At 42.0% G+C, this 20,445-nt stretch overlaps 1 protein-coding gene across 1 annotated transcript in view; it reads left to right on the top strand.

Annotated features, from left to right (window-relative positions):
• Window positions 1–14,402, top strand: part of PSMB2 (proteasome 20S subunit beta 2) — a 38,481-nt gene extending 24,079 nt beyond the window's left edge. The window contains exons 4-6 of the mRNA XM_032160228.2: window positions 8,262–8,424; window positions 12,266–12,315; window positions 14,168–14,402. Coding sequence (XP_032016119.1) covers window positions 8,262–8,424; window positions 12,266–12,315; window positions 14,168–14,275 — 321 coding nt within the window. The 3' untranslated portion in view covers window positions 14,276–14,402. The remainder of the gene's footprint in view (window positions 1–8,261; window positions 8,425–12,265; window positions 12,316–14,167) is intronic.
• Window positions 14,403–20,445: the final 6,043 nt, after the last annotated feature.

The following is a 20,445-nucleotide window of genomic DNA, read 5'->3' as shown; positions in this document are numbered from 1 at the left end:
TCCTCTATCTGGAGTCCTTCCTATCCACATCTACCTTATGAGTGCCTTCCAGATCCAGACTCCCATCTTCATCATGTGGCACGATGCTTCTTAGGCATTAAATGCTAAATAAACATTTATTGAACTTACTCACATTCCAAATGTGGAAATGAAGTTAGTTGGGGCATCTGCCCATTTCATAATTATTCTGTGTTGTACTCCCAGGGAACTCATGGAATTTGGTTGAGGCCTTTTATAAAGTGCATATTTTTTACTTAAAGCTAAAAGAGATTGAATCTACACATGGGTTTCCTTAAAAAGGAATATAGCCAAGAGGATTAAAGTCAGGGTATGAGGATGGGCATGGTGGGTCACGCCTGTAATCCCAGCACTTTGAGAGGCCGAGGCAGATGGATCACTTGAGGTCAGGAGTTCGAGACCAGCCAGGCCAACATGGTGAAATCCTCTCTCTACTAAAAATACAAAATTAGCCAGGCGTGGTGGCGTGCGCCTGTTATACCAGCTATTCCAGAGGCTGAGGCAGGAGAATCACTTGAACCCGGGAGGCGGAGGTTGCAGTGAGCCGAGATCGTGCCACTATACTTCAGCCTAGGCAACAGAACAAAACTCTATCTCAAAAAAAAATAATAATAAAGTCAGGGTATAAATGATTCCATATTGCTTAGGCATTAAGGATAGGTAGTTCTCCACCTGCTTCCCCATCCATAGAACCATAGTCTTCTAGAGCTAGGAAAGGTACTAGGTCACAATAATTGGAAGTTGCGGAAATCTTTGAGATTTTTTTAAGTGTTTGAAATAGTGGATTCCAATTCACATATGAAGTCCTTCTTTAATTAAAATGGCAAAATTGAAATTGAGATTTTAAAATTATACCACCAAACCCACCCAAAAAAGATAGCTAGTGAATTTTGTTGGTTATTGCAAACAAAGTCCAGAGTTCAGAACATTGGTATAAGAAAATAACAATTGATTCATTTTATTTATTAGTGAAATTGAAAAATTGGGGGTTGGCAAAGCAGTTAAGGTATTGGTAATCTATCATCATGGGTATTTATTGAACTACTACATAGTTTTAGATCCTATAGAGGAGTCATAATTGTATGATATTTTAAACTTGCCATTTTAAAACTTAAAATATTAGGCAGACATGGAGGCACCCACCTGTAGTCCCAGCTACTTGGGAAGCTAAGGTAGAAGGATGCCCTTGAGCCCAGGAGTTTGAGGCTATAGTGTGCTATGATTGCACCTATGGATAGCCACTGCACTTGCTTGGGCAAAACAGCAAGACCTTGTCTCCCAAAATAAATAAAATCCTTAAAATGTTATTGGCCATATAAAGATGTGATAAGTGAAATAGGGAGAAGTAGATGCTAGTATGCAAAATAGTGCATTCTGAAATATTTGAGTGTGAAACTGGCATTTACATACCAAATCATATTTGTACACTAATTTCCATTTTGTGGAAGTAGCATGATTTCCTGGAAAAGAATGTAGGACTTGCAGTTGGGAGGCCCGAATTCTGGACCTGACTCTTGATGCTAATTGCCTGTGTGGTTTAGGGCAAGTTACTATTTCCTCTTTGAAGTTTAGTCCCCACATTTGTAAAAGGGATACTGGGTAAACTAGTTGAGGTTTTCTATCCCATCTAAGTCTGTAAACTGCATTTTCATGAAATCTTTTCAGTGCTAAAGATGGAATTTTAGGCAGTTTTGAAAATCCCCTGGACTAAAAGAAATAGCAGATGTACTGTTCCTTTCAAAGTCCAGTCTCTGTTTAGTATATTTAGAAGTCTGTTTATGAAAACACTCATCTCTAGACAAACTCATTTGTCTCACTGGCAGTTCTGCATCTTCTTCCAAATTACTGACCTCACACACTGCTTAGCATTCCAAGGTGCAACACATCAAAAAAGAAATTGCACCATTCTCCAAAGCACCTCACTCATAGCAGTATCATCCCATTCAATTAGAGGTGGCAAAGGCTGGCCTGGCTCCAAAGGAAGACTGTCAATTCCCCTCTTTTTCTGTGTCCACGCTTGGCAGGATGCTTCCTCACGCCCACCTCTCTCCCCCTTGCTGTGACTTTAGCTTCCGCCAGATGTCACACCGCTGCTTGTCACCGCCCAGACTCTTGTCGCTGATTTTGTTGTTTGTGTTTATCACAACTGTTCTCTTTCACTGTAAAATTTATGGAATTTCATGCTCTTAATTACTACAGTGTTTCTTTTTCATAAGAGAGGGAATATACAAGAAGTCATATGCACAAGAGTTGGAGGGAAGGAAACACTTCATCTAACTTAAGTAAAGTTTGCATGTGTGCAGTGCACACTCCCCACCCCCAAATGTACAAGAGTCCAAAGTGGCACTGAGCTCAGTTCTGCAGGACTCAGATGCTCAGAGGTACTTAAGAAGTCTATTTCAGTCTCAGGAGTACATAAGAGATGTGCTTATTGGCCAATTCCCCTGTCTTCTTAAATTTGATCTTTTAGTAACCAACACAAGTTGGACAATTTTATTGGCTCTCTGTAGCCCACTTCTTGATCTTACTGTCTAGTCAAATCTAGTTGATAATGCAGTCAAATCCTAAAAGTGGTGGTGGTAGTGTTGTGGTAATAGTCAATCTGCATTATTGCAATGTATCAGGCATTGCACTGAGTACTTTACATGTATTTATCTAAACCTTACCACAACCTTGTAATGATGGGTACTTTTATTATCCTTATTGTACAGATGAAGAAATCTCAAAATGACCTAAATGCACTTCACTGTGAAAATAAACTCATATCATGTACTCATTAAAGGAGGAAAACATAGATTTGTCTAGTTTCGTCCTCACCCCACCCTCATTGCCTTCGATTAAGAGGCAAAATTTTGGTGGTACCTCATGCTAGAAGCTAAAGTTCATTTTGAGTTCCCAGGCTGGTTCATTTAAAATTTTTTCTTTGTATATCAATTAGACACAACTTTAAACATGTTGGTGTTTGCATTGCAGACCATTGATGGTGATTGCCAAGGCCTTTGGGTAGAGAGTATCTTAGCTAAATGTTTGGTTCACTTGGATGAATGTTTGGATATTTAGGTTAATTCAATACTATATATAATGTTCAGTCTTAGCTTATGGTGTGGAAGAAGCCTAGTCTTATATGTTATAGTTCTTCCCCTCGGGGACCTCAAAACTTTGTCTTACTACTTAGACTTACTATCTAAACAATTAGACTAGTGGAGACAACCAAAGGCTAGATTATATCATGTACAGAATAGAGATTTCATTTTAAAAGATTCTTGGTAATCTTTGCAAAGGATTACTTTGTAAGAGATTCTTTTTAAAGAGGATCCCTGGCAGTGCTCTCATTATTGATTAATGTTTTCATTTCCCCAGAATAATTAGGCAAATCCTTAAGTATGTAATATTGATCATGGGGAACTAAGGGAATTGATGAAAAAGTGTCTAGAAAGTAGCTTTACCACTCAGAATAGACACATTTGCAAGGGAAGAAATAACATGGTTAGGGAGGGTTGACCATGAAGTAGATATGCTCTAAGTGTCTAGTACAAATGCTTGTGACCCTGAACACCATTACCTCAGGGCCCCTGGAAAGAGTCCCAGGAGTGAGAGAGGAGGAAACTCATTTACTGCTTTTCTACATGTGTCAGGCCCTGTGCTGGGCACTAACATCCCTCCATATCCCCTTATGAAGACACACAGGAATTTCCCTCGTATCTCAGTGCCAGAAGTAGTTGGGCTTCTCCTGAGTACTTGCATTGTTTATAGAGTCTTTACTGTTTCGGGCATTATGCTTATTATCTACATGCATTATCTTTTGGAATCCTCACTACAGCAGCCCTTTTGTAGTAGGGATCATCCCATGTTTTAAATGAGAAATTAAAATTCAGAGAGATTAAATGACTAACTTTTCTAAAGTCACAGCCCAACTCTTTCTTACTTATTTATGCTTTTGGTCTCCTCTTTGTTCAGTTCTGAATGGCTGGCCTGTACCCTAAGCTTTTCTTTACTTAGCATCCTGTGTCTAGAGGGAGGTAGACAGAGAAGGACCCAAGCCTAGCAAAAAGCAACAATAAAGGTACATTCATGGAGATGCTGGCAGTTGACTTAAACTTGAACCACTTCTCAGAAATAGCACTTAGTGCTTACTCACATTTGTTTAGTACTTTTCTTTTTATTTGGTAGAAATAGGGTCTTACTCTGTTGCTAGTCAGTCTGTAGTACAGTGGGGGGATCATAGTTCACTGTATGCCAGGGCTTAAGGATCCTCCTGCCTCAACCTCCCAAGTAGCCACCTCACCTAGCTTTTTTTTTTCCCCCATAGAGACAGGGTGTTGCCATCTTGCCTACACTGGTCTTGAACTCCTAGGCTCAAGCAGTCCTCCCACCTTGGCCTCCCAAAGTGCGGGATTACAGGCATGGGCCACTGTGCCCAGCCAAGCCAGAGATCTTTGGTGGAGCATTGTCAGAAGAATTTCACAAACTGCAAGTTGTTGCACAGATGTATTGATTTAATTAGTCTAGATAACACCATTTATTTATGCTTAAGCATCTCACACATGCAAAAGTTGGTAATTCAAAGTCACACAATAATTTGTGAGTTATCTTCAATACCAGGAGTTGTAGCTTCTGAATACCAACTTTGGTAAGTGTATGTGAGCGTCAGATGCCTAAGCATGAGTAAATGATCCTATGGAGACCAATTAAGTGATGCAGTTTGCTTCTGGAATTCTGCTGACATCCTATTTCATCTAAAATTTTCTGGTAGTGGATTTTAAATAACATTTATTATTCTAAACAATTTAATCTCATAGTATGGACAAGATCTTCGTTGAAGACAAAACATCTGGGTTCTGCTTGTTAAGGCCTCTGAGTATCTGGGGGAATACTTAATATACCATTGCAACTTGATGAAATTGTCTTGGCTAACTATACAGTGAGTGTTCTGGCTAGTTAGTAGAGAAGAGTAGAGATTATCCTCTTAGCAAAAAGATTTAACTTACTTTGTGATAGGTAAAAGACTGTATTATTAATTCTCTTGAGGAGGGAAACCAGTTTCTCTTTGCTATTCTGCCTCTTTTCTTCCCTCTTTCGCTCTTCTAATTTTAACTGTAAGAACACCAAGGTATTCTATGTCTGCCAGATTTTGCAGTACTGTTTTCACACTTGTATATAACTGATAGCATTTTTAAAATCTGTAGCTAATTTAAGCAGGTTTGTTGTTGTTTAAAGTTATAAGCTTTCAAAAAGAGACTGGGATGTAGTTAATGTAGTAGGAATTTTGGTAGCATCTTTTCTTCCAGAGTTTGGGTTGCTTTACCGTTATTATTTTTTCTCATTATATTTCCTAGAAGATAGGAGAAAGATTAGTTAACCCAGTTTTACATGTTAAAAAAAAATACCCAGAAGCTCATAGGGGTTAAGTTTTTTGCCTAAGGTTAGGTTTACTAAGAAGGTACTCAGAATGCACAGAGAATTCCAGAGCTTGGCAGAGTGCCGCACACTACTCATTGGGAAATATGATAGGCAGATAATTATTTTCTCAGAAGTTTTGACTGCAGTTCAACTTATTTCTCTCTGGGACTACCCACTGTCTTATCACTAACAGAAACCTACTTGGAGGTGAGGAGCACTCTGTAATCTCCAGGCAACGTTAGGAACCCTTCCTACTTAGCACAGCTGGCTTAGAATTCCAAGTAAGTATATAATACGAGTTTCATGCTAGGCACGGTGGCTCAAGACTGTCATCCCAGCACTTTGGGAGGCCAAGGTGGAAGGATTGCTTGAGCCTAGAAGTTGAAGGCCAGCCTGGGCAACATAGTGAGACCCCATCTCTCTCTCTCTCTCTTTTTTTTTTTCTGGAGATAGAGTCTTGCTCTATTGCCCAGGCTGGAGTGGTGCAGTGGCATGATCTCGGCTCGCTGCAGCCTCTGCCTCCCAGGTTCAAGCGATTCTCATGCCTCAAGCTCCCAAGTAGCTGGGATTACAGGCTCGTGCCACCACGCCTGGCTAATTTTTGTATTTTTAGTAGAGACAAAGTTTCACCATGTTGGCCAGGCTGGTCTCAAACTCCTAACCTCAAGTAATCCACCCGCCTCGGCCTCCCAAAGTACTGGGATTACAGGCGTGAGCCACCGTGCCTGGCCAAGACCTCATCTCTTAAAAAAAAGAAATAATAAATTAGCAGGGCATGGTGGTAAGTGCCTATAGTCGTAGCTGCTCAGAAGGCTGAGGTGGGAAATTTGCTTGAGCCTAGGAGTTTGAGGCTGCAGCAGCTATGATTGCACCACTGCACTCCAGCCTGGGCGACAGAACAAAACCCTGTTACTCCCCTCCCAACCCCTCTTCCCCAGAAAAAGCAAAAACCATGAGTTTTTTAAGGCTGCCAAGTGGCCATGTTAATCAGTGTTCAAAGAATGTTAAATGCCACTTTTAGGACTATTAGCTATTACACTTCATGCTTCATAATGAGGTGTCTCACTTACTGTGCGTTTAATTAAATACATACACAAATTTAGGGATGGGGACATATCCATAGGCAAGGCCTGCTTACTACCCGCTGAAGCAAATGCAAGAGGAGAAACACATCCTGCAGAGAAAAAGAAAGCCATATAAAATGGAAGTCCCACCCCTGATGCCTGGGGGATAGACAGACTGAATTTAACATGGTAAATGGCGCAGCTGGTGTAGAAAAAAAATAATCATCCATTTGGAGATGAAGAGCAACGCAGACTCAGTCATGGTTCTCTATAAAACTTATGTTTTTAGATTTGCAGGTAATACAAAGAAAGGATACCTATAAATCCAAGTTATAATTATTTTTTATTGCTTTTTATTTGTCTCAAAATTACTTTTCAGTTAAGTCTGGTGATTTGATTTAAATATTTGAGACTTATGGCCAGGCACGGTGGCTCACACCTGTAATCCTAGCACTTTGGGAGGCCGAGGTGGGCGGATCAAGAGGTCAGAAGTTCGAGACCAGCCTGGCCAACATAATGAAACCCCGTCTCTACTAAAAATACAAAAATTAGCTGGGCATGGTGGAGGGCGCCTGTAGTCCCAGCTACTTGGAAGGCTGAGGCAGGAGAATCGCTTGAACCCGGGAGGTAGAGGTTGCAGTGAGCCGAGATCACGCCATTGCACTCCAACCTGGGGGACAAGAGCCAGACTCCATCTCAAAAAAACAAAAACAAAAAAAAAAGAGACTTACTATCCCTCCCCACCTCATGAGTTGTTTCTTTTCTCTCTCTTTCTCTTTTTTTTTGAACCCAGGCTGGAGTTCAGTGGCACAATCATGGCTCACGGTAGCCTTGACCTCCTTGGTTCAAGTGATCCACCTTAGCCTCCTGAGTAGGTGGGACCACAGGTGTGCACCATCATGCCTGGCTAATTCTTTAGTTTTTTTTTATAGAAACAAAGTCCCACTATGTTACCTAGGCTGGTCTCAAACTCCTGAGCTCAAGCAAGCCTCCCACCTCAGCTTCCCAAAGTGCTGGGATTATACCTGTGAGCTACTGCACCCAGGTGTAAGTTGTTTCTTTAGTAGTGGGCATACAGTTTGCCATTTGGGATTGGTCCAGATGCCTAGACTGAGTTTGTTTATTTCATTTGATGTGGTTGGAGCATCTGCTTTTTTCAGTCCATGGCCTGGCACTCTCAGAATTGTTTGTTGGTTTCAACAATTAGGAATGACAAAAGAGCACCTATACTTTGCCCTTGCAGTGCTTAAAAAATTTTTTATTTTAAATTTTTGTGCGTTCATAGTAGGTGTATATATATATTGGGTATATGGGATATTTTGATACAGGCATACGATGTGTAATAATCACATCAGGGTAAATGGGATATCTCTCACCTCAATCATTTCTCCTTTGTGTGACAAACAATCCAATTATACTCTTTTAGTTATTTTAAAATATACAATTAAGCTATTATTAACTATATAGTCACTCTGTTTTGCTATCAAATACTTTTGAAGAAGTGCTTTTTTACAGGTTCTCATCCGTAGACTTTAAGAAGATAGCTTTTTCACATATGCTCCAAATGCCCTTCTGTTCAAAGAGAACAAGCTGACGTCCCTTGACCTGTTACCATACTCCAGGTCCTCTGGATTTCCCTACATTTTTACTTTCGTTACGATTTACTCAGTTGCTGCTAATATTTGCTTTCTCATCAAGAGTCAGAATAGTCTCATTTGCCATGGAAGAGATGTTGGTGTTCTGCTTTAGTTATCACTTTGCCATATCTTTTCTTTGCAGACCCCATATCATGTGAACCTCCTCCTGGCTGGCTATGATGAGCATGAAGGTCCAGCGCTGTATTACATGGACTACCTGGCAGCCTTGGCCAAGGCCCCTTTTGCAGCCCACGGCTATGGTGCCTTCCTGACTCTCAGTATCCTGGACCGATACTACACACCGAGTAAGTATTAATACTCTAGGGAGGGAGCAGTGGCAGAGCCCTGCCCTCAGCTGCTTCCCAGGTTTGTCCACCCTTGGAGGTGGGTGGCCAGGGCTTGAATAGGATGGATCCTAAGAAGCATAAGCAGGTCCCCCTCTGGAAGCTGCAGTCTTCTGTCGGTCAGTAGGGTCTTCCAAAAGCTGATGTAAGTCCCATTTTTTGCCAGTCAAAATGAGGTAGTACATATCTCTAGAGCTGGGTTTTGTTTTGAAGGAGGATTGGAATAGATGTCACAGTGAATAAAACATTTTTATTGGGTTCTAAAGTTCTTCAGTTCTAAGAATTCAAGGTTTTTCACTTATTTTGCTTTGCCTAGATGCTTTTTGGCATCTCAGTAAAGAATGAGTGTGTAAAGCAAGTAGCTGTGTATTTGTTTGGAATTTGCAAGGATGAACAGGTCCCCAGCATGACAACTGAAGGTTTCTTTGCTTAAACAGCAAAGCTTTCTAAGGCTACAAATCTGAGCCTTCCCTTGGTTGTCACCTAATGGCTGCCCCCTCTTGAAAGAAAAAGCTGTTGCTCTACTTGTCCATAAAGCATCAGCTTGGCAAAACTTCAGATACAGGGATGCTTTTTAAAAATTTTATTTTTTAGTTGACAAATAATAATTGTACATATATTCATAGAGTACATCATGATGTTTCAATACATGTAATGTAAACAGATCACGGTAGTTAGTACATCAGTCATCTCAAACATTTATCATTTTGTGTTGGGAACATTTAGTATCCTCCTTCTAGCTATTTGAAACTATATATTGTTAGCCATAGTCATTTTACAGTGGTATAGAACAGTAGAACTTATATTCCTCTGTCTATCCATAATTTTTTTTTTTTTTTTTTTTGGTTTGAGACAGAGTCTCCCTCTGTCGCCCAGGCTGGAGTGCAGTGGAGTGATCTTGGCTCACAGCAACCTCCGCCTCCCAGGTTCAAGCGATTCTCGTGCCTCAGCCTGCCAAGTAGATGGGATTACAGGCGTGTGCCACCATGCCTGGCTAGTTTTTGTATTTTTTGTAGAGATGGGGTTTCACCATGTTGGCCAGGCTGGTGCAGAACTCCTGACTTCAAGTGATCCACCCGCCTTGGCCTCCCGAAGTGTTGGGATTAGAGGCCTGAGCCACCACACCCTGCCAATTTTGTATCTTTTAACAAATGTCCCCCATCCCTTACAGAGGATTTCTCAGCCTCTAGGATCCTCTATTCTACTTTTTACTTCTATGAGATCAGCTTTTTTAGCTTCCACATATGAGTAAGAACGTGCAGTGTTTTAACTTTGTTCCTGGCTTATTTCACTTAATAGAATATCCTGCAGTTCCATTCATGTTGAATGACAGTATTTCCTTTTTTATGGATGAATAGTATTTCATGGTGTGTATATACCACATCTTCTTTATCCATTGATCTGTTCTCGGACACCTAGGTTGGTTCCATATCTTGGCTATTGTGAATAGTGTTGCAGTAAACACTGGGGTGCAGTATTTCCCCAGTGATATAATGATTTCATCCAGTATAATGATTTCCTTTCTTTTGGGTAAATTCCCAGTAGTGGGACTGCCAGATCATATGGTAGTTCTATTTGTAGTTTTTTGAGGGACGGCCATACTGTTCTCCCTAGTGGCTATACTAGTTTGCATTCCCACCAACAGTATATAAAGAATTTCCTTTTCTCTACATCCTTGCCAGCATTTGTTGTTTTTTGTCTTTTTGATAATAGCTATTCCTAACTGGGATGAGATGTTACCTCATTGTGGTTTTGATTTGCATTTCTGTGATGATTAGTGATGTTGAGAATTTTTTCCATATATTTGTTGGCCATTTGTATGTCTTTTGAAATGTCTGTTGAGATCATATGCCCATTTTTTAATCAAATTTTTGTTCTCTATTGCGATATTTCAGTTCCTTATATTTTCTGGATATTAACTCCCTGTTGGATGAGTAGTTTGCATGTATATTCTCCCATTCTTTAGGTTGCCTTTTCACTTTATTGTTTCCTTTGCTGTGCAGAAGCGTTTTAGTTTGATATAATGCCCTTTGTTTATTTTTGCTTTTGTTGCCTGTGTTCATGAGATTATTCATAAAATCTTTTTCCAGATCAATGTCCCGAGGCACCATTTATTGAACAGACTGTCCTTTCCCCCAATGAGTGCTCTTGGTACCTTCATCAAAAGTCAAATGTAGATATGTGGCTTACTTTCTTAATTTCTCTATTCTATTTAATTGGTCTATGTGTCTATTTTTATGCCAGTAGCATGCTGTTTTGGTTACTACAACTTTGTGGTATATTTTGAAGTCTGGTAGTGGTATCAACTACCAGATTTGTTCTTTTTGTTCAGGATTGCTTTAGCTATTCACAGTCTTTTGTGGTTCCATACAAATCTTGGATTTTTTTCCATAATTCTGTGAGGCATGTCATTGGCATTTTGATAGGGATTGCATTGAATATATAAATTTCTTTGGGTAGCATTGTCATCTTCATAATGTTAATTCTTCTGATCCATGAGCATGAGATGTATTTCCATTCGTTTGTATCCTCTTCAGCTTATTTCATCAGTGTTTTACAGTTTTCATTATAGAGGTCTTTCATCTCCTTGGTTAAATTTATTCCTAGGTATTTTATTTTCTTTGATTTTTGTGTCTGTTGTAAATGGGATTGCCTTGATTTATTTTTCAGCTAGTTTGTGTATAGAAACACCGATTTTTGTATATTAATTTTGTATCCTGCAACTTTATGGAATTCATTTATCAGATGTAAGCGTTTTCTGGTGGGGTCTTTAGGTTTTTCTATATAGAAGGTCATGTCTGCAAATAGGGACATTTGACTTCCTGCTTTCCAATTTGGGTGCTCTTTCTTTCCTCCTGTTGCCTAAGTGCTCTGGTTAGGACTTACCAGACACAGGGATGCTTTTGTGCTAAGTTCCATCTTCTGACCCCAGTCTTAACCTCGACTTTAGCCTCTGTGGGCAGTGGGTACTTTGGAATTCTTAGCTTTTACAGACTATAGATGAAGCACAGATAACCACTTCTCTCCTTACATTCCATTCTTCACTGTCAGTATTGTAAGAATCTGGCATGTTCATTCTTTTTTGGTACTGCCCTCTCGCTTAACCTTAGCCACACTAGAGCTCCAGGCCACATCTTGAAAAGAATTAGCCTGGCTTCCCAGTGACTTTCTTGATTTGGCATCTGTCAGTAATACAGCTGATTTGCCCACCAAAATAACCACTAGCCACCCCTGAAGCCTGAGTGCATAACACGTCGTCCCAGTTTGCCATGCCCACAGACAGTTCCTTTGGCTCCTATTTGGGGAAAGTCTCAGCCCCATCCTATGAATTCTCTTCCCATTGTTAAACAGAGACCCAGCTGGGAAAACAAGGCTGAAATTCTGACCCGTCTTCTCTTTCCCTGATTTGCAGCTGACTAGGGCAGATGGAATTGATTTAAACTCTGGACTAAAGGGGAGTGAAAGGGGTGGGTTATGATAAAGAGAGACAGGCTGCTGGACTTCTTCAGAGGCGGGCCCTGGCCAGGGGAGGCAGAATTCCTTCATGCTTACCCTTCACTGTAGCAAATCAATTTGCAGTGGCTTGTAGCTGCTGGAGCACTGGGTCTGGGGCACCCCCAGCTGCATGTGAAGTAAGTTGGTTGCAGTATAGAAGGCAAAGTATTTTTTGCCTTTTCCGTTTGTGTGGCACTCAGACCTGAAGAAGCCAGCTTTGATTAAGATTTGAAACTTAATCAAAAGCTGCTGAGAGTTGGTTATAATGACAGCACTGGAAGTACTTGGTCTCTGTGTTCTCTTTCAGCTATCTCACGTGAGAGGGCAGTGGAGCTCCTTAGGAAATGTCTGGAGGAGGTGAGTAGTTCCCATAGGATCCTGAAAGGAATGTTTGTCTCTCTGTTTGCCAGTGTTGTTCCTGTTCCTCAGTTATACTTTTTCAGATTTTTGCCAGAAGGTGTAATACATACCCACTAACCAGATGTGAAGTTGCTACCAGGGATAGAGTTTGGTGTGGATAGCAAGCTCATTTTTCTCTCACAGATTACCTACTCAATGTCAGTTTTATGATTTAATTCTTTCTGGTTTATGCAAACCAGTGGTTCTCAAATTTTAGTGTGTATAAGTGTCACCTGGGAAACCTGTTAAACAGATTGCCATCTCTGCCCCAACCCTCAATTCTGAGTCCACTGTTCTGAGGTACAAACTGGGAAGCTCTGCTTTAACTGGCAGTCCCAGGTGATTTTGCTACAGGTGGTAACTGAGGCTATACTTGAAGAACTTCTGCCCTAGACTTTATTTTATTTTTTTATTTGAGATGGAGTTTCGCTTTTGTTGCCCAGGCTGGAGTGCAGTGGCACGATTTCAGCTCACTGCAACCTCTGCCTCTGGGTTCAAGCAATTATCTTGCCTTAGCCTCCCGAGTAGCTGGGATTACAGGTGCCCACCACCATGCCCGGCTAATTTTTTGTATTTTTAGTAGAGACAGGGTTTCACCATGTTGGCCAGGCTGGTCTTGAACTCCTGACCTCAGGTGATCCGCCTGCCTCGGCGTCCCAAAGTGCTGGGATTACAGGCGTGAGCCACCATGCCCAGCCCTGCCCTAGACTTTATACCTGCTCTGTTCTTGTGCCACCTGTAATTGCCATACTGCCTGCTCCCTTAATAGTGTACGAGTCTTTGTAATCTGTGAGAAAAAGCCTTCCCTAAGAATTCAGGAGGACCATAGAAAGCAACTAGGAAGCTTTGGGTAGAAGGGGAGAGTAGACTTTGGTTTTCGAGGACAGGATTACAGAACACACCCTTTCTAATACTACCCCTTAGAGTCTAAGGCTTTGGGTATGGATGGAGAATGGGGAGGTCAAAAACCAGCCACATTAGTTTTTTTCATTATTTTACTGTTCCTGTGGCTTAAGGATGAACTTGAACTCGTGGTTTAGTAAGAGAGTAGGAAGATAAGAGCAGGAGCATTGGGAGTAATGTCAGTTTGCTTCTTACACAAACCTTTTGTTTTCAGTCCACAGTGCCCACCCCCCCGCCTTTTTTTTTTTTTTTTTTAAGTGACGGGTCTCACTTTGTTGCCCAGGCTAGAGTGGAGTGCAGTGGCACCATCATAGCTCACTGCAGCCTGGACTTCTGGAACTCAAGCGATCCTCCCAAGTAGCTGAGACTACAGACAGGCACCACCACGCCCAGCTCATTATTTTTAAGAGATGGGGTCTTGCTGTGTTACCTAGGCTGGTCTTGAACTCCTGGGCTCAAGATATTCTCCCACCTCAACCTCCCAATTACAGGCCTGAGCCACGGCTCCTGGCCTCTGCTTTGTTCTGAGGACAATCACTCTTTGTTAGCTTATTATCTTGAGACATTTTAAGAGAGACATCTGTGTTTACCAGACTGATAGGTACTCAGACTATGGGGAACAGAACAGTGGATTGTCTCATTCTTTCATCAGCTGACTGACCAGAGACAGGCTCTTAGCTGCACCTCCCAGTTCAGCCTCCCTGCCTCCCAGTCATCCTCCAGCTGCCGTTTGGGTACCCTCTACCACTAGAGTACTAGTGCCCTACTGCCAACTGCCTCTAATAGAATATCAGTCCCACAAAAGCAGGGATTTTTGTTTGCTTGTATTCCCAGTGTCTAGAACAGAGCCTGGCACATAGTACTTAATAATTATTTGTTGACTGATTTCCTCCATGTCTCTCTGCAGCTCCAGAAACGCTTCATCCTGAATCTGCCAACCTTCAGTGTTCGAATCATTGACAAAAATGGCATCCATGACCTGGACAATATTTCCTTCCCCAAACAGGGCTCCTAACATCATGTCCTCCCTCCCACTTGCCAGGGAACTTTTTTTGATGGGCTCCTTTATTTTTTCTACTCTTTCCAGGTGCACTCTTGATAAATGGTTAATTCAGAATAAAGGTGACTATGGATATAATTGAGCCCTCTGGTCCAGGTCTCAGTTTACCTAATATTACCTCAGAAAGGATATGGAGGGAAAATGATCTTTTTGCCAGGTCTGACTTTTCTTCCTGCTCCGCCCTCCATTAACGCTCAATACCCTTTAGCAGCTGATGGCCTCACGTTCTACTCCATGCTTGGCTTCCTTTCCAACTAGCTCTTTCATATATTTTACTTGCTAATATCGCCATTCTCTCTAAAGTAGTGGTTCGTTTTGCCCTTAAACTTAAAATTTTTTAATTAATTAATCTGAATGAATCATACATGCACTTAATAAAACATGCAAACAGTACGAAAACATGTAGTGAAAAATATTTCTTCCAGAGCTGGGTGTGGTGGCTCATGCCTGTAATCCCAGCACTTTGGGAGGCCAAGGTGGGTGGATCACGAGGTCAAGAGAGTGAGACCATCCTGACCAACATGGTAAAACCCCGTCTTTACTAAAAATACAAAAATTAGCCGGGTGTGGTGGCACACACCCCTAGTCCCAGCTACTGGGGAGGCTGAGGCAGGAGAATAGCTTGAACCTGGGAGGCAGAGGTTGCAGTGAGCCTAGATCTTGCCACTGTACTCCAACCTGGCCAACAGATTGAGACTCCATCTCAAAAAAAGAAAGAAAAATGTTTCTCCCATCCCTATAATCCAATCACCTGCTTCCTGCTTCCTTCCCTGGAGGAAACTTCAGCTACTAATTTCTTATGTTTTTTAAGAGATATTCTGTTACTGTGTAAAGTATACATACATACAGACACATGCTCCATTTAAATTTTTTAGATTTATTTATTTACGTAGAGACAGGGTCTCACTCCAGCCCAGGCTGGAGTGCTGTGGCATAATCTTGGCTCACTGCAACCTCCGCCTCCTGGGTCCAAGTGATCCTCCCATCTCAGCCTCCTGAGTAGCTAGGATTACAGGCACACACCACCAATGCCCAGCTAGTTTTTGTGTTTTTCATAGATACAGGGTCTCACCATGTCATTCAGGTTGGTCTTGAACTCCTGGGCTCAAGCAGTTTGCCTGCCTTGGCTTCCCAGTGCTGGGATTACAGGTGTGAGCCACTGTGCCCGGCTAAAAAGTATTTTTAATGTTCTACATATTGCTTATTTCACTTAACACTATATTAGAGATTGTTTTATATCATTACATATAGATATGCTTATTCTTGTTGACAGTTGCATATTTTCCATTAAATTGATGGATCACGGGCAGTTAACCAGTTACCTGTTTTACTCAGCCTACCTTTAGCGAACAGTGTGGATGTTTTGTGGTTAAAGCCACCAAAACAGTGGTTCTTAACCAGATGTGTGTTCAGAATGTTCATCTCACATTTCCAGTTGCTACTGATGCTGCCGGTCTAGGAACCACATATCAAAACCATTTGGTCTCAGACTAAGATAAACCCTACTTATCCAATTCTGTGCTTCTCTTAATATCATATACAGATAGGTTTTTGTTTTGTCTGTGATGAAATGTATCATCTAAGATACTACCTACTGATCATAACGTTCATATTAAAGTATTGGGTTAACGTTAGATTTGGGTGTCTTATACACTATTTAATACACCAATGATAAATACCTTATACCATAAGAAGAAAGCTAATCATTGAGTAAATGGGAGAAAAGAGATGATTCACATCACTGCAGTTGATTCAACCTCCAACACCACCATGAATATGCATAGGTTTGAGCTTTTAGCTAGATTCCTGAGTGTAAGGCATCTATTTTAAAAGTGCCACAGGTTGGCCAGGCGCGGTGGCTCACGCCTGTAATCCCAGCACTTTGGGAGTCTGAGGCGGGCGGATTACCTGAGGTCAGGAGTTCAAGACCAGCCTGGCCAACATGGTGAAACCCCATCTCTACTAAAAAAATATATAAAAATTAGCCAGGCATGGTGGCACACACCTGTAAACCCAGCCACTTGGGAGGTTGAGACAGGAGAATTGCTTGAGCCTGGGAGAGGGAGGTTGCAGTGAGCCGAGATCATGCCACTGCACTCCAGCCTGGCTGACAGAGCAAGACTCTGTCCCCCACCCCCCAAAAAAAAGCGCCACAGGTGATTCTGATGCCCTACCCAGTGGAGTGCTGCTACTAAAGCACAGGCTATCCTGCTACGTGATTTTCCCATCTGTACAATGACTGAAATAGCACCTATTCCATGTGGTAGATATGAGAATTCCATGAGGTAATATAGGTAAACGTTTAGTTCAGGGCTTGGCATGTGGTAAGTGCTCAGTAAGTGTATAATGATTGGTAAACTTGTTATTCTGCATTCAGGCCTCACCAGGGATGACATACGGTTCTCTGCCTTTGAATGTAAGTGTCCCCTGGGCAATCTCAGGCAAGCCTGCAAACCCATCCTGACTCTCAGTGTTTTTTTTGCCAACCTGGATCTCTTTCCTGAGCTCCAAATCAACTCATTCCTAGATAGCTCACCCTCCAGATTTAGGGACATCGAACTCAATATGTCTAAAACTGAGCCTTAACCATCTGCCACTCTCCAAACCTCTTCTATGACATTCTGTCTTAGAGAATTAGAGCCACCTGGTTTCCCAAGTGTCCAAGTCAGAAACCCAGGCATCATTTATTTTTAATAAACGTTTTATTTTGGAATAAATTTGGTTTTACAGAAAAGTTGCAAAGATAATACAGTGTCCTTATACCCCTTATTCAGTTTCTGTAATGTTAACACCTTCCGTATACCATGGTATATTTGTCAAAACTGAGAAACCAACATTGGTTGGTGTATTAGTATTACTAAGCTCCAGGCTTTATTCAGATTTTACCAGTTTTTCCACTAATTTTCTTCTGTTCTAGGATATAATCCAAGATACAACATTGTATTTAGCTGGGCATCATTTTTATGCCATTCTTTATTGCCTGTCTACATGGCCTCCAAGTTCTGGCATTTCTACATCCTAAATCTTTTAATTTTATTAAAATTTTTTATTGTTGTTTTTCAGAGACAGGGTCTTGCTCCATCACCCAGGCTGCAGTACAGTGGCACGATCATAGCTTACGGCAGCCTTGAACTCCTGGGCTCAAGTGAACCTCTTACCCCAGCCTCCCAACTAGCTGGGACTAGAAGGGTGCACCACCACACCCAGCTAAGTTTGTAAAAATTTTTTGTAGAGACAGGGTCTCGCCATGTTGCCTAGGCTGGTCTCAAACTCTTGGCCTCAAGTGATCCTCCCACCTTGGTCTGCCAAAGCACTGGGATTACAGGTGTGAGCCACTGCACCCAGCCTAATCTTTATAAGTCTCCATCCCCATTACTCTGGTTCACTCCCTATCGTTTCTTAGACTATTTAACAGCCTCCTAACTTCACTCTACTTTTAATCTCTTCCCTCTCCAGGTCTTTCTCCATATTTTAAAAAACTAGTTTCACCATCCATTCCTCTCTGCCCTTAAAACTTTCTGGTGGTTTTCCATGGCTTAAGAGAATAAAGCCCAATTCTTTGGTTTGACATGCTAGGCATTCCATAATCCTCTCCTAACCTAACTCCCCACTTTCCTCTCCCTCTTTTACACCTCATAAAGCCTGTGTTCCAACTAAATTTACATGGCCTCGTCATTCACTCATGACTTCACACCTACGTATACTACTATAAGAAGGGTAAGCGTTGCTTTCTGGAACTTTTCTTACAGAGGGGTATGTGTGTGTATGTGTGTGTGTAATCATGATGTAGTGTGTTCTGTTAACTTCTGTTTTCTTCCGCTGGATTTTAGTTTTTAAAATGCCAGCTGTATCCTAAATCAATTTCCTGAAGTTTAAAAAACACTGGGAATGTACCCATTATTTAACACTCCTGGCCAAACACTGTTCAGAATGGAGTTCTGATTAGCTCCCATCTGCTTTCAGGTGATTAATACACAGAAAAACAAATTATTGCTTCCCAGGCTCAGGGTGGGAGGGGGGATAGGTTGGAGAAGAGAGCAGCTGTTTTGCCTCAGGGTAGGGAAGCTTAGCCCTACTAGAGAGGGGATGGGAAGGCAGAAACCTTTAAGAGATGGAAGAGGCCACTGAAATGGCCCAAGAGCTTGGTCTTGCTAGCTGAGCAACCGCTAGGTCTGCCCTGCCTGGAGCCCAGAGTCCTTTCACTTCTGCTCCCCTCAGCCTTTTGACCAAAGCAGCAGCAGTGCCCAAGCAAGAGAAAGCGGCGCATTCTTGGGTTCTCTCTAAATGTCTGCTGCTTGCTTAGTCCAGTGTGTGAATTATGTGTTAGTGTGTTTGGGAGAAGAAACCTGCAACTTGCCTTCACTTACCTTCCTTCATGGGAGGGAATGTTTTCAAAGACTGAACTGTTCATATTTATTCTGGAACACTATGATCCTTTAAGAGAAAGTAGGAAAGTCTTTAAACTCCAAATTGGAATGCTTACCCAGTCTAAACACTCTCTGTTTAATTCACAGATACTTGTTTGCAAAAAAGAAGCCATGTAAACAATCTGTGTATACTTTATTTTTTAATTTTTAATTTATTATTATTATTATTATTATTATTATTATTATTATTATTGAGACAGAATCCCGCTCTGTCACCCAGGCTGGAGTGCAATGGCACGATCTCAGCTCGCTGTAGCCTCTGCCTCCTGGGTTCAAGCAATTCTCCTGCCTCAGCCTTCTGAGTAGCTGGGATTACAGGCGTGCGCCACTACACCCGGCTAATTTTTATATTTTTGTAGAGACAGAGTTTCACCATGTTGGCCAGGATGGTCTTGGAACTCCTGACCTCAAATGATCTGTCTGCCTCGGCTTCCCAAAGTGCTGAGATTACAGGCGTGAGCCACTGCACCCAGCCCCCGTGTAAACTTTAATCATCATCTACTTTTCCGTAGGGCTAAACCCAGTTAGAGGCTAAAACGTGATTTATTTTGCTGTGGGGAAAAGAAAAACAACTTAATGGGAAGAATCAAATGCTGAGACCTCATTAGAAGCTTCTTAGGCCACTTAGTGTCCATACCATACTGCTTCCTCTGCACTGTTAACTATCCTGACCATATGCTGGCTTAGCAGAGCCTCGGGGCACAAGGGCCTGGGAGGACCTGCTTCCCCTTGCTGGAGTGAGGCCTGTGAGCCCTTCTGTAGAGGGCCATGTGATGCAGTGGAAATGAAGGGAGGGTTGGATCACACACATATGCGTGATCACTTGCTTAGTGACTTTGGGCAAGTTGCTTTGATCTACAACTTTCTTGTTTCTAAAATAGGACTTGTTGAGGACTACATCGTCCTTCCTTAGGGAAAGTTGTCCAGCCCCTGAAAAGTTTTTGATAAACTAATTTCTTCTGGGTATTTATAACCTTTTACTGATTTGTTACTGTATTCCAGGCATTATATAGAAGTGCTGTATATCTTATTTAATCCCCTCAACTTCCCATAGTCTAAGATAATTTTAGAGGTAGGATGTTTCTTGCCAGGCCCTAGGCTTCAGTTAAAGCAGAGCATACTTCAGCCTTCCCCCACATTCCTTTCTCTTCCTTTCTGCAGAAAGGATTGAATAACCCAGATAGGGATACTTGGGGAAGGCACTGAGCCTCTTTGTTAAAATGAGGAAAAGCAAATATTAAGTGTTAAAGTCATGCTAGCCCCAAATGGAGACTTTCTTCTTGATGTATTCAGAAGGACTGATTGAAAGGGACTGGAGAGAGGCAGAACTTCTCCCGCATGATTCAGAATTCTTCAGTGCCACATCCGGATACTGCCTCGAGGTATCAGCACCACCTAACATCCTGCTGGGGGGGGCGGGTACATACCAGGGGACCCGAAGCTCAGGGTGGCACACCAAGTGAGTGGCAGGGGCAGGGTTAGAACATGTCGAGGGTCCCCATGCATTTAGCATGAGGGACAGGCCCCCAGAGGAGGCCCCACTGTGTCCGGAGAGCTTTCACTGGACACATGGGTATGTTGAGGCATTGCAGCTTCTTGGGAAAAAAAGTCACATCTTTGGACCCTTATCCTGAGAGATGATGCCCAGACCCTATGTTTCTAGCACAATCTTCACTTGCAAAGCACCCCAACATCTCT

Source organism: Hylobates moloch, unplaced genomic scaffold, assembly GCF_009828535.3.
Source record: "Hylobates moloch isolate HMO894 unplaced genomic scaffold, HMol_V3 SCAFFOLD_8, whole genome shotgun sequence".
In the NCBI taxonomy this organism is placed as follows: Eukaryota; Metazoa; Chordata; class Mammalia; order Primates; family Hylobatidae; genus Hylobates; species Hylobates moloch.
Note: the sequence above shows the minus strand (reverse complement) of the source record. Positions and strands in the feature narration are given on the sequence as shown.